This window comes from Lodderomyces beijingensis (genome assembly GCF_963989305.1).
Source record: "Lodderomyces beijingensis strain CBS 14171 genome assembly, chromosome: 5".
In the NCBI taxonomy this organism is placed as follows: Eukaryota; Fungi; Ascomycota; class Pichiomycetes; order Serinales; family Debaryomycetaceae; genus Lodderomyces; species Lodderomyces beijingensis.
The window spans coordinates 332,480-347,815 of record NC_089974.1 but is presented as its reverse complement, the minus strand read 5'-3'; the positions used below and the strand labels follow the sequence as shown (position 1 = coordinate 347,815).

Below are 15,336 nucleotides of genomic sequence, written 5' to 3'. Positions count from 1 at the left end.
AAAAAAAAAAAATCTGTCGAGTCAATACTTTTTCATCATGTCAGCGCCAAGATTAGCCAACCGATCAGCTTCTTCATTCCCCTGCTCCCCCGAATGGCCCCTGACATGATGGAAAGACAACGGCAGCCAACCTCTATCAACGTACATCACATCAATCTCCCTCTTCAAAGCCACGGCCTCCTTGATGATATCGACGTTCGCAACCGGTTGGCCCGTCAGAGTTTTCCATCCGTTGCAGCTCCAGCGCGGGGCCCAGCTGCAAATGCAGTCCATGGCATATTTGGAGTCGGAGTAGATTGCGTATTGCACCAGTTGCGGCTGAGCCAGCTGGAGCATCTCGCGATGGATGCATTTGAGAGCGTGATTGATGGCGTGGAGTTCTGCCCGCTGGTTCGTTGCTCGGTGGGTTTTGATGTTGTCGATGGCGTCGAGCGGTACGGCGGCGTTGCGCGGGTCGTTGGGTCCGTAGTAGACGCCGTAGCCTGAGGCTGCTGTTTTCGATTTGCCGTTGCCGCGGGATGCGCCGTCGACGTAGATTCTGTGCCTCGAGGGAGATTTGGACGTCGATGTGGATGTGGATGTGGATGAAGGTGGTTTCGACGTTGACGTGGATGTCGATGGCTTTGAAACTTTGTATTTCGGCGCATGCAACGACGATGACGAATCAGAAGAGGAATGAGATGGTCTCGATTGTGTGCTGCTTGAACTTTTTCCGCCATTGACAAACAGTTTAGCTTCGCTTAGCGTGGTGAAGCTCTTGAAAGACGCGCCGCTGTAGCCTTGCACTTGCACTTTACACTCGTTCCAACTTGAGTAAACTCCTTTGTTTCGGCCTTTGGCTACTGCATAATACTTGCCACTTTTTCCCATCTCGGTGTTGTTAGCGTCGTTATTGTTGTTTTGTTGAAATTTTTGGAATTTTCGGAGGGAGCGCGTAATGTATAGTGAACGTGGTGGTATACTCGTGATTAGATTTTGGAGTAGCAGGATTGGAGTCTGGGACATGTGGGAAACGTCAGTGATGATTTTCCTTCCTGGTGGGGGGGGTGGTGTTCTCGAAGGTCAATCTCGTCCTGGCTAGGATGTTTTTTTCGATCCGACCTCTCTTTTTTATCAAGTTTGAGGTACGATGTAACTCTCGAGAGATAGCTGATCTACTTGTGCACCGGAAGTGGAAAAGGTCTTTGTCTCAAGCTCAAGTGCTGTGAGTGTAAACCATTGCCAGAAGGAAAAAGAAGATGCACATGCCGCGGGCGTGATCCAACCACAGTTGCAACGGAAAATCTGAAACACCAAAACAGTCCCTTAAAATTAGTTATACAACGAAATGAACTTCACATACTACATGTCTCTATTAAAAATTATCTCTGAACAAAACGATAGTGTCTTTGTTTTAATCAAGTTTGTAAATCGTCAAACATCAGCTTAACCACAAAGTAATGTCCCACAACCCCCAACACGACGCAAACGTGCCAGATGTTATGGCTCTGCAAGGCGTAATCGACCCACCACAAGCTTCTAAAGTCGTTGGCGTAGGGGGTCTTGATTGGCTCGTTGCGGAAATGCTTGTTGACCAACTCTCTAAACTCGCGTTCGTCTTCATCTTCAATAAGGAAACTTTTATCTGGGTCGTCGTCGTTGTTGCTGTTGCTGTTGTCTATCTCGTCCAATTGGTGGAGAATATCGTCATTGTCCATCTCTGATAAACACATCGAGCTCGATCTCCGATGCGATGATGATGAGGATGCCAAGGCGCTGCCGGCTTCAGCGTCGACTGCAGCTGCTGCTTCGTTGACGTCTTCCTCAACTGCAATTGCTGGAGCTCCAGTCTCGTTATGATGGTGGTGGTGGTGGAGATGCAGTTCTTGTCTCAAGTCCCTCAATTCCAACTCCAACTCCTCCAATTCTTCACGGCCTGCATGGCCCACTCGGTCTTCCAACACATCTTCAATTCCATAATGGTGCTGACACGTATTAGCCTCCAAATTGTTTTCAATTATCACATCGTATCTCCATCTCTCTGGGATCAACCCACCGTAAAACACCACTCCAAGCAAATACCAAACAAAGCTCTTGTAAGTTAGCGGGATGAAAAATTTCAACGCAGCAAAGACTCCATCGTAGTAGGCCTTGCACAACACCGCGGTGGCGCCACATGCACTCAACCCGATAAAGAACCCAATCCGCAAGCTTCTACACTCGGGCCTGTCGAAATACGACGACCAGTTGAAGAAAAAACCAAACAAGCCCATGGCTAAACTGAATCCCATGTAAAGCCACAAGAGATTGGGGTGGTTATACAATGCACAGTATTCCACCGCTATAATGGAGCAAGTGATCAAAATGGTGATCCCCGTGTAGTCGATGCAGGCAAAGTTTTTCCGCATGGGGTAATGGGCAAAACACGAATAGGTGTGCCACACGGATGAACTCACGAGACAAACCATGGCAGCAGCGAGAAATTGGTACATGGCCAAGTTGTCGCCCCATGTGTTCTTGTGGAATGCCAGGCTTTGCGGGAAATTGACGAGGGCAAGGTATAGAACCACGCCGAGCCCCGCCAAGTGGGACCAAATGTTCATGGTTTCGTTGTGCCAATGGAAAACTGATTTGAGCATTTGGCTGTGTTTCAAGCTAAATCGGTAGCCTTCGATGATGTACTTGTTTTCTCTCCAGCTGAGGGGGAGTTCGTAGTAGTGGATCAACCCTGAAGGGTTTTCGTTGGCGTTTTTCAAGGCCCGGTTAAAGTTGAAAAAGCGGAGTTTGTTGTAGATGGCATCGTTGGTGTCGAGGTCAAAGTCAGCCGAGGGGGTTCTTTCCTTGATGTAGTCGTCAATCTTGACCAACTTGGCGTCAAAGTAGCTGATGGTGTTGATGATTTTCTTGGAAAGGATCTCCCGGTTCGACTCTGGTGGTTCTTTTGGCTCTTTGGTGCTATCGTTTTTGCCATTGTCATTGTCATTGTCATCGTCCGATTCAATGTCAATGGCACTGGAAGTGCTGCTGAATAAATAGTTGTATTGATCGTCCAACAACGCGTATAAATAGTCCAAGTTCTCCAAACCTTTGCTCAAGACCGACTGTTTGATCAATCTCAACCGTTCTTGAACCAAGTTGAGTTTCAAGACGCTCACGTCTCTGAAACTGACGAGGGAGCTCGTGCTTCCTCTTCGACTGCGGCTGTGGCCGGCAAGTTTGTTATTTTCTTGTCTTTTTGTTTTAAAGTAGGAGTCAAAGTGGTCCAACTTGATTTCAATCGAACTGACAAAGTAGTCCAATTTTTCAATCAACATTTCCTCCATCTGGGAAATGGCTGACAGGGGGCTATTCCGCTTGTAGCCTGAGCGGTGGAACCTGTTGGTGAGGGTCGAATCCTCCTTTATTACCGTCTCTGTAGCTGTAGACATGGCTTATCTGATATTGAGCTTCGCTGAAGGAAAGAAACGTATGGTGCGTGCTTGGAAATGTCAATGTCTATGCTTTTATATATATATGCCGTGTATATGCTGTATATATGCTGTCTGCTAGGTGATGAGAGTGGGAAAGGCACGGGGCGTTGGAATAATGTCTCAAATGTCTCAGAATAAGAAACCTGATCGTAGCGGGGGGGGGGGGGAGGCAGAGGCGTGAGATGAAGTGAGGTGAAGTGAAGTGAGGTGGAAAGTGCTATCAAGAACCCTGGGGGGGTGCAAATGACGTCTGTTATAAATCACTTGAAGATAAAGCAGCCGGCTCCCAAGGTCAAGTGAAAAAGGGCCATTGTCGGGGGAGGGTCGCGTAATTTCCACCAAGCAATTTTTTATCGCCAGGGAAACGAGAGACCAAGAGGTAATAATTATCTCCCTCCTCCTCGCCCTATCCCCGCCGCAATCGGTTGAAACATGTGCTGGCCGTGGTAGTAGGTGGCAAGTGAGCGAGTGAGCAGCATCTATCAGATGCTTCTCCCATAACCAGTGCGGGATCTTTTCCGCCAATCACCGTGAAGAAGAGAGATCCGCTTCCAGCTTATCCTTATAAGCGTGCCCATCTTTTCCGATCCAATCCTTTTCGAACTTTTCCCAATCCCCCTTTCCTATTCCCATGGGAGACTGTTATTGGTCCTACTACTACTACTATTCCTCGTAAACGCTTATCATCTGGACATTTACTCTAATCAAACATACGAGGTTATATTCATTTCTGGAACTGGTTCTGAAAGGCGATGCTGACGGGAGAATAGGGGTAGGGGTATATCTGGTCGTGTAATCTCGCGGGTAGTGCACTCTGGGACAAATACATATGTAGCAGATTAAATTGCTTTTCCTTTTCCCACTTGCAGCCGAGCTATACACACGCCCCGAGAGCACGTGCTGCCACGGCACCTGTGATGTTGATAACAAGTCACGTGCAACTATTTACTAAGAGAAAAAGAAAGAAAGAAAGACAGACTATCTTTCATCGCTTACTCTATCGCCATTTCCAACCTGAGAGAAAGAGACATGATTATCTTTTTAGGAAGCATACGGTAGGTCACGTGCACGCGCTTCTACTGCCGAGAATATCAGTTCAAGACCGCGTGTTTTTACTTCTGGCATTGGAAGCGTGGTGGTCTTATAGTTAGTACTTGGACTTATTAGGATGAAAAAAAGATGGCCCATGTGGGAGGCAGAAGGAGAGAGGGTCCGTTGAGCAGTACCAAGTACTAACCAAAAGTAGCAGCATAAAACCGAAAAGAGCACCGCAAGTTGGCCAGAACTATGCCCAATTTGTACGATGCAGCTTCTTGTTCAAGTTCAGCCAACATCCATATATACGTATACGCGCCACTTCCACATCCATTCATACACACTTTGGTTCTTTGCAAACTCCGCCCACGTTGGCACCAGTCAGCTGGCTCTTTTCTAATTTTGGGTACATGTTGGACTAAAACAGCCCTCTCAAGAGATACCCACCATAACCCATTTCAATCTAACAATATCGCTTATATTTTAGTTTGTTCTTTAATATACAAAAAAAAACGGCGTCTATCCCTTCCACTTCCTAAAAAAAGCATATATATATACTTTGCTATCTATTTCTATGATACTTTGATCTTTCTAAATGTTCATAATCCCAGAGAGCTTTCCGAAGTGGTTTATTTTCAATCTTTTTGAAATACTGGTCCACCAACTTGTGATACTTGGCATTGTCGCCAATCAACATGTACTCCATCTCGAGATCGTGCAAGTCGGTGAATTTCTTGGTCTTGTAATACTCAATCAAGATCTCATCAATCTCCAACAATTTGAGTATATGGTCATCGGTCAACAAGTCGAGCTGGAGCAAGATCAAGTCCTTTTCGCTGGTTTTCCCATCTGGCGAGGGCTGGATCGCCGATGCGGGCAACACGGAAACCAAGTGGTCGCGATGGACCCACAAGTTGATTTGCTTCACGTAGTACCATTTGGCATACTCATAGTCGCTCAACCCCTTACTGTACTCAAATTGTAAGCGCGAATTGACTTCCAGCGGCACAAATACAGGTATACCTTGCAACATGGAGTACTTGAGCGGGCTCAATTGGTCCAATTTGTAAAAATGTTTTCTTCGGTCGTTGTAGATTTCGTCTTCTTCGCTTTGTTTGTTGAGTTGGATTAGTTCCAAGTTTTGCAACTCTTCCTCGGTGAGGGAGTCCTTGGGCATGGCTTTGCTCTTGCTTAAACCGGTGATGTCGATGTATATCCCCGAGTCGACATCGATGAACCGCGCATCGATATAATTGTCGCCGCGGGACATGTCACGGTTATAGATGTATGTCCCCACGTCAATGAGGTACTTGCCATACCCCTCGGTGGGATCCTCCACCACGAGCGTCTGGTTATAGCTCTTGGCCAACTTGTACAAGTCGGAAACGGGCATTTGGATATCAATGTCGACATCAAAGGGGAACATCAACCCATTCCAGTACCACGACAAGAGCGGGCCGTGCATGATCCACCAGACTATCCCCTTTGTTTGCGCGAATTTCGCCCAGTTTCTCAATAACCGGTCGAGGATAATTTGGGTACGATAGATGTTTTCTTGCTGGTTCCAGCCGTCTTTGGCATAGTTTAAAGCACCATTAAAAAACCGCCAGTCGTAATGCCAGCCTCGGTCGTAATCGACATTCTTGGGGTCATCGATCCTGATGGTGGCCATTTTGAAATATCGAGGCTCAACATTGTTCAAATGCTGCAGACAATCAACGAGCCCTTGGTAAAAGACCCGTTCTTGCGGAGTCAACAATTTCATCTTTTCAGCTTCGGGCAAATCGCTTCTTCGAAATTCCTTGGGGAACGACAACATATGCTCAGCGATAGGGACGGGGTGGAACAGACTTTCACTCAAGTTATACTGGGTTAAAGTCATATCCAAACCGGTCTTGGCGCGTGAATAAGGGATGATCATGCTTTGCAAGTGTCTCAACTCGTTGATATGGTTCAAAGTGACCTCGGGCACGTCTTCTCCGATTCGGTTGATATTCAAATACCGCTGCCACATCCGGCCCTTTTCAATGCGGTTCCTGTTATTCTGGTCAACGTCAAACTCATAAGTGCCAAACTCGTCCAATATAATCACCTTTAAAGGATTAGGGAGGTGGATCATGGCGTAGCTTTTGCTCATCAATACTCTTTGATCGTTAAAAGAACGGCGATTATGGGGCTGGTGGCCAAAGAAAATGTACCCGGGCAACTGTTCTCTTGTATACCCCCAGTTTTGCAAGTCCTGCTGCAGCACACTATCCAAGTTTTGGCACCACTGTTCCATAAACACTTGTTGAGACTCGGTGAGTTCTCGAATGCTTTGGCAATTTGGTCTTGCTTCGGGCGGCATGCGGATATTTTCATTTAAAATGGTTAGATCTATCCAATCGTACCAGTTGAACGGCAACGTTATTGGCGTGTCCAACTTGTTCAAGTCCACCGTGCGCCCATGAGCCAAGTACTGGATTTTCAACTCGTGCAAATACACCAGCAACGTGAACCTTGGGTCATAGTAGATCAAGTTGCTCTTGGCTCTTTCCTGGGTATGGTTTCGATGCACGGTGATATCAACCTCGGTCAAGTCGCTGTTGATCATAAAGAACCGTCTTTGGTTCTCTGGCTGCGTGAGTAAATCGATTTTTTTCAGCAACTGCTTTGATATGGGTCGAATGTTTAAATCGTCCACCAGAAGCGAGTCTTGGGTCGATTTGAGATTGAGGTAGCTTTTGCCGACTATGGCTTTAAAGGACAGCTTCAAGTCATATTCCGTTAGTATTATGTATGTCAAGTTGATCACCACCACGGTGAAGAATAGGTATCTGAGTAATTTCAGAGGCTTTGTTACCCCAATATTTGCAACTTTTAGCATCTCTTTTTCTTTCTTTTTATTAGTTTTTTTTTTATGAGATGGACGGGGTATGAATCATATAAAGGCAACTAAAAGTGACTTGTTGATAAGAAGGGAAAGAAAGAATGACGGGTCTGGCTGATAATGCTGATGGGTGGTTGGTGAAAAATCTGAGATTTTTCTTTCTTTTTTAAGATTTAAACGAATGACTTAAAGTGAGGTTACTTCAGCTTAGCGATTGAAGCAAGTGAAGCAAGTAAAGCAAGTGTGTTGGAGTTAATGAAAAGTTTTGATCAAGATTTTGATCAAGAACCAAACTGCTGGAAATGGGCTGCTTCTTGGTTCAGTGTACTTGAATATGCAAAATGCAAATTTGAACAACCTAAAACGAAGGAAAAAAAAAACCCCCGACGACGAACTAAGTAGTCTTTTTTTTTTTTTAATCTAATGACGGAGAACTTTTTGAGGCTAGGGATTGGGAAAAGGTGCTCTGGTTCTGCCCGAATTGTGATCGTGTGACGTCTCCTTGGATTAAAGATGGCGATAATAGCGTAATGTGTGATTGGTGATGAAATGTTGTTTTTTAAGTATAAGAAGGTCTGGCCCAAGCACTTTTTTTTAGTTGTATATAAATATGTTATACTTTATACTCAAAGTTCAAGCGCCTCTATCTTTGATGAAGATGTACCTCATTTTATTTTAAGTAAAAAGAAACTACAACTTCTTGGTGGTGGTGGTTGTTGTTGTTCAAGATATTATTAAACTTTGTCCAGGCCTTGTTCAAGTAAATATTGACAAATTTCCCAGTTTGCAAGGATATTATTTAACACAATTAGTGAGCGTGAGTATTACAAGACTCGAAAAGGGCAGTCCAGAAGAGTATTAGTGGTAATAGTTGAACATCCAACTACAGAGAAAGAGGAAGAGAAAGAGAAAGGAGACAACCAGACGTGCTTGTAGGAGTTTTTCAGAACCGGGAGTCGTTCGAGCCCACGGCTGTTGAAAGAACTCTTTCATGCGGGTGTGCCACTTCAAAAATCAAGAGTCAACATCCAGGATTCAAAATTTTTGACTCAGTAGCGTATATAGCTCCAACGACCCCTTTAGGGTTGTAACAAGCTTTACTTTTAAATTTCGTTACCCATCAACTAAGGAGCCACCGGCAGAGAAGCCCTGGGTGTGTTTCCCCAGAGAAACACCGAAGTAAAAGAAGGAAGCATGAAGAGAGGGCTCTTCTTGCCCCCTCCCCTCAAGGAACTCAATTAAACCGCCAGGACATGACCATCAACCAACTCTAAATCGAGCTCAATCATTAGCTTTTACTCCACGCCTTGGCTGCAAAAACGAGACAATACGAAAACTGTTAATTGGTCTTGGTTATGAGCTTGTTCTCGCCGTCTCTTTTTGTTTTTAATTTTGGCTTTTACGCGTATCTGCTGCTGAAGGGGTTAAAGTCACGTGACCTAACCTAGAAGCAACAGAAACTTTCTTAAGATCGTGTGACCCACCATCAACCAATAAATAATTCTACAACAACAACACGAACAAGAACAACGTCAGCAACTATGATGGTGACAGTAACATCGGCTAAGAGCCAAACATTTTGACTGATCACCGATATAATTTCATATTTTGCAGAATCAGCAGTTTACTTCTTGCTTTTTCACCTTTATCTCTGTCTCGTTTTTTCATTTTCTTTCAATCCCGTAGTGCCAGATCCAATGACGTGTGGGGGTTCTTGAAAATGCTCCAAACTATATACATCCAATGTATGTTACAGACAAGTTTTGCAAGCAATCACGATGATGTTCAACACTTTCTAGCTCAGTGCGTTTTTTTATTTAATGCAACCTGGTTTTCTACGGGCTGCAACATCCACGCGTTCAGATCCATACACGCGACACCCAATTCACGCAATTCACGCAATTATTTTCGTCGTTCACCTCATTCACTTTTGGCCTTCTCCTCCCCCCCTTTTTCCAGTTATTATCTCAACTGGTGTCCTGTCACTGTCGAGATCCATCTCTCGAATTTTTTCCACGCAAACAACGCGTTCACTGCAGGGACAGCTTTGGTCACAGCTGGTTATTATAAAGGGGGTTTCGCTCGAAGATAAAAAATTTTTTCTCTCTTTTTCTTTTGGCTTCTTTCTCGTGGTGTCTGCGTCATGAGCGCACTCCATGGGTCTCTGGGATAGCATCTGTTGATATGATGTATCTTGATGCAAGGTGTTTTTTTTTTTTGTAAATAGAATACATCTTGAAGGAGGCTATGTGGTGGGATGGGTAGAGGAAGAGAAATAGGGAGAGAAGTAGGGAGGGGCCAGTTTGAGACTAGTATGGATGTTTTCATCGGCAGTGGTCGCTATAAATGGTCATCTGATGCTTTCTCTCGATAGAATTCAGCCCATTTCAGCTCAGTTCAGTGTAGTGTAGCTTGGTCCAACTTGCTTATTCGGCGGGGGATGTGATCTAGATAGCCAACGTTCACCCATTTTTACTTGACGTTGCTCCTCCCCAAAAAACGGGGACCAACCAGAGACTGTCTAGTAGCCATACCACATCTGCATCGGGACAGGAATTCAAAATGGGATGGTAAAAATATAAAAGCCAGCTAAAAAAAGGTTGTCCGAAACTTGTCTCTTCCTCCATATCGACGCATGTTGAAAAAAAAATGTCGAGTTGATGATTTAGCCTTGGGTCGACTTATCAGCAGTGAACAACCGGTTTTGCTTTAGAGGTAACGTCGTCTCTCTCAAAGCAGAACCAGTAAAATCTAACCTCTTTCGATCCCGCAACATTCACAACACGAACTACGTAATAATCACACATGTCAAATTTCAAACGTCTCCATTAAGTCATACTTCAGTCCTATAAAACGAAAATCATCGTATCCTCATTCATCATCATCCTCACTCTTCTTTGTTTTTTCCGCCAGTAACAAATTTCCAAAGCAACAACACCACAACGAAAATCAAGATCCAGCTACTCAAACCCCACTGCTGTTGCTGCAATTGCGGGTCGAGCTCAGCATCTCCTAGTCATTTCGCATCTCCCAATTTTGGAGGATAACCTTCCAAAGCAACCGAGCCACTAGCAGGCTCACAAGTGCACCATTGGTCCTTGGGAAATGCACTCATGGCTTGTGGAATATGGCAGCCACATCCGTACCATGTTTTACCTTCTAGAATAAAAAAAAACGTGAATATGTCAGTATGGAAAAGAATTGTTGGGATGCCGCGGGCATGGTATGGTGATGGGGAAATACATACGACACACTTTGCAATCTGCTGTCTTACACATCTTTTTTTTTTTTGAAACCTTGATTTGATATTCTTATCTGATGAGATTGGAAGTGGAAATGGGGTGGGTGGGCATCGTCTTCTTTTTATGCTGCAATGGTTGCTGGGTCTATTTGTAAGCAACGTGGACCAAATGTGCACGACTCTAACTCTCATCCTCCCCCAAGTTTTTCGAACTCCCCGCTCTTCATTTTCATTATCAAGAGACTTAGAGCTACGAGACTAATTTCAATGCAGGAACATGATCTAGCCAGAGGCAGCAAGGGGAGTGGGGGGTTCGAGTAGGGAACGGCTTTTTTGCATGGAGAAGGAGAGAGGGGCAATGGGGGCTTTAATCCGTTGCCATTGCCCGAATTCACCGACCACATTCGCATTCGCACTCGCCGTCGCTCGATCCTCGGGGAACTTTCCACTTCGGTTTCCAAAACAGAACAAAAACCCGAAATGAAAGAGCGCATTCCATTAAGCTTGTTTTTTTTCTAAGTAAGGGAGGGTAAGTTAGTGAAGGAAGAACGCAGCGGGATGCAAGATGATGTACTCGTAAATATATCATCCGCGTTTTCGGTGGTTTGTTCATTTTCGCATGTCTTCCATTTCGGGGAATGGATTTTCAGCCGAGCCGCGTTTTGATAGTCTCAACTCAGAACCCGAGAACAAAATCTCTACTTACTTTTTTCAGGTAACTTTCCGTGCGGGAAGGAGGGCCTCTATCCGAAAAGGCATCAGTCACCACTCGTAGTCTGGTCAGCTAACTCGGATCTTGGTCTAGAATCACGCAGCCGTTTTCTTTCCTGAACCGGATTCTTTCTGCCCCACTGGCTGGATTTTTCATGTAGATCATTTGTTGAACTTGTTGCTGCTGCACGGCGGGTGGAGGCTCACAGCAGATGCAAAAGAAAAGGGGGCTTGTTGTACCCTGGGGAGTAAATTCAAACCTCGGGGGTACGTATTTCTCAGGTTTGGTGAGTAGACCATATATTTCCCCCATGGTGAAATGAGACAACTCGAGATGTGTATCTCGGAATAGATGCCCATTGTGGCTGTCACTCTCCGTTGTGGAACTCGATGAATCAAATCGGCCGGTATTATATTATACAAGCTATATTGAGCCGTACCGCCGAGGCGCTTTTTTCTTCCGCAGTTTAAAGAGACAGCATTGCTCCTCAACTTTATAGCTACGGCACCGTGTTCTTTCTAGATGAAATCCCAAGTGGGACATACAACGTCAACCTTTAGTTTTGAATAATATTACGAAAAACCCATGTGTATACAAGCAAAAATCCAAGCGGGCCTCGTTAAAGCATTCGTAGTTTCCCTCTATCGCCTATCAAGTCGGAGCCTGACTGACTGCAGCTAAAGCATCAACATATACGAAACGATAGCCAACTTAAACCACTGCGTCTCGGCCCACTGAAATAACACTAAGCAGGCAATATAATGACGTGCTTGATAAAGCAAAGCGAGCAACATTGGCAACTAGGAGACTACCAATCCGTTGAAGATAGTTTTCAATGAGTAGCTTAGACAAAGAAACGAAAAAAAAAAAAAAAACAAATGAAAAACCCTTGGTTGAAATTTCAGTTTTTTTTTTTCATTTGGAAATTTAAGGGTTCTCAGTCGTCTATTTATGGATGTCCATGTCCATCCTCGAAATTGAGGTATAAGGGGTGAAGAGGATAGCAAGGGGGGGAGTAGGACGAGTAGGTGGGTTTTTTGGTGGGAGTGACGTATAACACAAAGTTAACTCATATTTCCTTTTCTCCCCTCTTTTATGTATACGGCGGAGGAGTGCGAGACGAGGCGAGAAGGAAGTAAAGAAAAAAATGGGCTCACTTCGTGGTATATTCGGTAAGTTTTTTATTTGGCTCATTTTGGGAAGTGGGTGATGGAAATGGTAGTTTATGCTGTCACGGTATTGGAGCAATTTCAGCAAAGAGTATACTCTGGCAGGAGGTGTTTTTTTTTTTGAGGAGCACTGCAGAATTGGGACTCAACAAGATATGTGGTTTGATGGTCTTGGTGTAAGCTGTCGCCGTTAAATAAAACAAACAGGCACTTAAACTCATGAAACTTGTCAAGATGTCAAATTGTTTTGTTTAAAAAAAAAGTCTATTACTACTTCCCTCTTCACCGATCCACACCATTGCGTCTCTTTTCTTCCTCAAAGATCTTCTTCGCCTTCTCTTCTTCCTCTCGGATCCTTTCCTCCTCTTCATGTTTCAATTCTTCTTCAATGTCCAAATTTTCCTGAATGTTCCATAATTGAGCATACAAGCTGTTTTCATCGCTCAACAACTCGGCATGTTTGCCTTCCTCTTGCACTCTGCCTTTGTTCAAAACGATAATCTTGTCAGCGTCAGCAATGGTTCGCAATCTATGAGCAATGGAAACATTGGTCTTTTGGTCCTTTTTGAAAATGCCACGAATGGTCTTGAGAAGCGATTGCTCCGTGTGGGTGTCCAAGGCCGAAGTAGCCTCGTCGAAAAAGGTGATGGGGGCGTTTTTAAGCAAAAGACGAGCAATGGCCAAGCGCTGTTTCTCGCCGCCTGAAATCATCATTCCTCGCTCACCAACGATGGTATCTAATCCATCGGGGAGATCATCTATAAGTTTTTCTAGTTGCACTGCCGAAACGGCGTCGTTGATCTGTTGGTCACTAGAGTCCAAGTCTCCATATCGGATATTTTCCCTGATGGTATCGTTGAAAAGCGGTGTCTCCTGTGGCACAACCCCGATTTTCCTTCTCAATGACTCCAACGACACTTTGCCAATATCTTGACCATCAATCAAGATTCGCCCTTTGTCAACGTCGTAGAACCGAAACACTAGTCTCAAAATTGTAGATTTCCCGCTACCGCTGGGACCAACAATGGCAACTTTCTCGCCTGCGGGGATGGTGAAGGTTGCATCTTGCAAAATAGGTCGATCTGGATGGTATCCAAATGTGACATTTTCAAATCTGATTTCACCGGGGAACTTGTCATGCAAGACCAAATCCGAGGCTCCTTGTTCGGGGTCCTTGATTTTGATTGGTACATTCTGCAACTGAAACAAGTTTTCCATATCCAAGAGACTTTGCTTCATATCTCGATAGACGCTTCCCAAAAAATTTAGTGGCACGCTCAATTGGAACACCAATTGATTAATCAAGACCAAATCACCCACGGTCAACCCGCCACTTACTACACCTTGACATCCCATATACATCATCGCCGTCAACGCCAGCGTGAATATAAAGTTTTGCCCCGCATTCAAATAGGCTAAACTGGTGGCAACTTTCACGCTAGCCTGTTCATATTTGGTTAAGGCCCGGTTGTATTTTTCGCATTGAAACAGCTCATTGTTGAAGATCTTGACACTTTCGTAGTTGATCAACGAGTCGAGTGCCACTGAGGCCGCTTGGTTATCGGCATTATTGGCCTGTCTTCGAAATTTCGTTCTCCAGGCCGTGGTCTGGATCGTGAATATCAGATATGCGAGCATGGTGGCAAACGTCACTGCTGCAAACGAAGCACCGTAGTTCCAGCTCAATATCCCGCACACGATGCTGATTTCAAAAGTTATCGGGATGATGTGGAACACCATGGCAGACAAAACCAGGCTGATCCCCTTGGTACCACGGTCGATGGCTCTAGTTAACCCGCCCGTTTGCTGAGACAAGTGGAACTGCAAGTCCATGTTCAACAATCTTTGGAAAGTGTCGGAGGCAACTCGCTTGATTGCACTTTGCGCAACCCCAGCAAAAATTGCATTGCGCAATTCTCCAAATAGCACAGCACCAAATCTTGCTCCACCATAAGCCAAGATGAGCGAGCCTACGACTGAAGCAAGTAGCCCCACATCGTCGGCCCAGTTGACGTTCATTTGGTCTATAATCTGTTTGAAAAAAAATGGCACTTGCACATTGAGTAGTTTTGATCCGATAAGCAAGGACACGGCCACAATGACTCTGATTTTGAATTTGGGGTTGTTCTTGGGCCAGATTGTGCGCACGAGCGAGCGAAGCATGGACAATTCCGAGGTTGACACTTTGCGCCCGAATAATGTGTGCGGAGACGCCGAAGCTGATGCTGGTTCCTGGGGCTTTGCCTGCGTTGCAACGTAAGGGTTTGCAGCAGGCTGGCTTTGATCTCGAGGTAAGTTTGTCGTTGGTGCTTTGCCGGGCCGTTCGGGCTGCTGTTTATTGGCCGTGTATTTCAAGAAAGTGCACGATTGGAAAGATCGGATCGGCTGACGGTGAAACTTTATTGAGATTGAACTTGTAGCCGCTCTCATGGAAGCTACGCTCAGCCCGCGGCTGCTGCTGCTGCTGCTGCTGCAAAGAAGCTGCAGTAGGCCTCGTATGTTTGCGCTTCGTAGGAGCATCCTACTGAAGCTTTACAATCCTGTATGGGTTGGTTGAAACAAATGGAATTTTAAATATTCTGAGTTCTAGAAACCACCATGGTTGAAAAAGGAGATTAAAGAAGTGCATCTAGTTTTTTTTTTAAAGTGGTTACGAAAATATCTCGAACCCGATTCCGGAAAAATGGTTCATGAAAAAAAAAAGTGTGGCTTCAGGAGACTAGACTTCGTGTGACGTTTTTTTTTTGGTTCCTTTCTGAAAGCTAGGCGGGTATAGCAGCAGCGAACCATCGCTGGGGTTGAGGTGTCTTTTTTATTTTTGATCGACTCTAGTTACCCTTGCAAGAGATGTTGGAAACGAT

General features: G+C 44.9%; 4 protein-coding genes across 4 annotated transcripts; all 4 read right to left on the bottom strand. All coding sequences in view use genetic code 12, as the record gives it.

Moving 5' to 3' along the window:
• Positions 1-21: 21 nt before the first annotated feature.
• Positions 22-1,005, bottom strand: LODBEIA_P40590 (uncharacterized protein; the record flags this gene model as incomplete). Its single annotated transcript, XM_066974238.1, has 1 exon — positions 22-1,005. The coding sequence occupies one exon, from the start codon at positions 1,003-1,005 to the stop codon at positions 22-24; it is 984 nt and encodes a 327-aa protein (XP_066830997.1).
• Positions 1,006-1,397: 392 nt separating this feature from the next.
• LODBEIA_P40580 (uncharacterized protein) lies at positions 1,398-3,407 on the bottom strand (the record flags this gene model as incomplete). Its single annotated transcript, XM_066974237.1, has 1 exon — positions 1,398-3,407. The coding sequence occupies one exon, from the start codon at positions 3,405-3,407 to the stop codon at positions 1,398-1,400; it is 2,010 nt and encodes a 669-aa protein (XP_066830996.1).
• Positions 3,408-5,046: 1,639 nt separating this feature from the next.
• On the bottom strand, positions 5,047-7,350 carry LODBEIA_P40570 (uncharacterized protein; the record flags this gene model as incomplete). Its single annotated transcript, XM_066974236.1, has 1 exon — positions 5,047-7,350. One exon carries the CDS (start codon positions 7,348-7,350, stop codon positions 5,047-5,049), a length of 2,304 nt encoding a protein of 767 aa, XP_066830995.1.
• A 5,407-nt stretch (positions 7,351-12,757) lies between these two features.
• On the bottom strand, positions 12,758-14,905 carry LODBEIA_P40560 (uncharacterized protein; the record flags this gene model as incomplete). Its single annotated transcript, XM_066974235.1, has 1 exon — positions 12,758-14,905. One exon carries the CDS (start codon positions 14,903-14,905, stop codon positions 12,758-12,760), a length of 2,148 nt encoding a protein of 715 aa, XP_066830994.1.
• Positions 14,906-15,336: the final 431 nt, after the last annotated feature.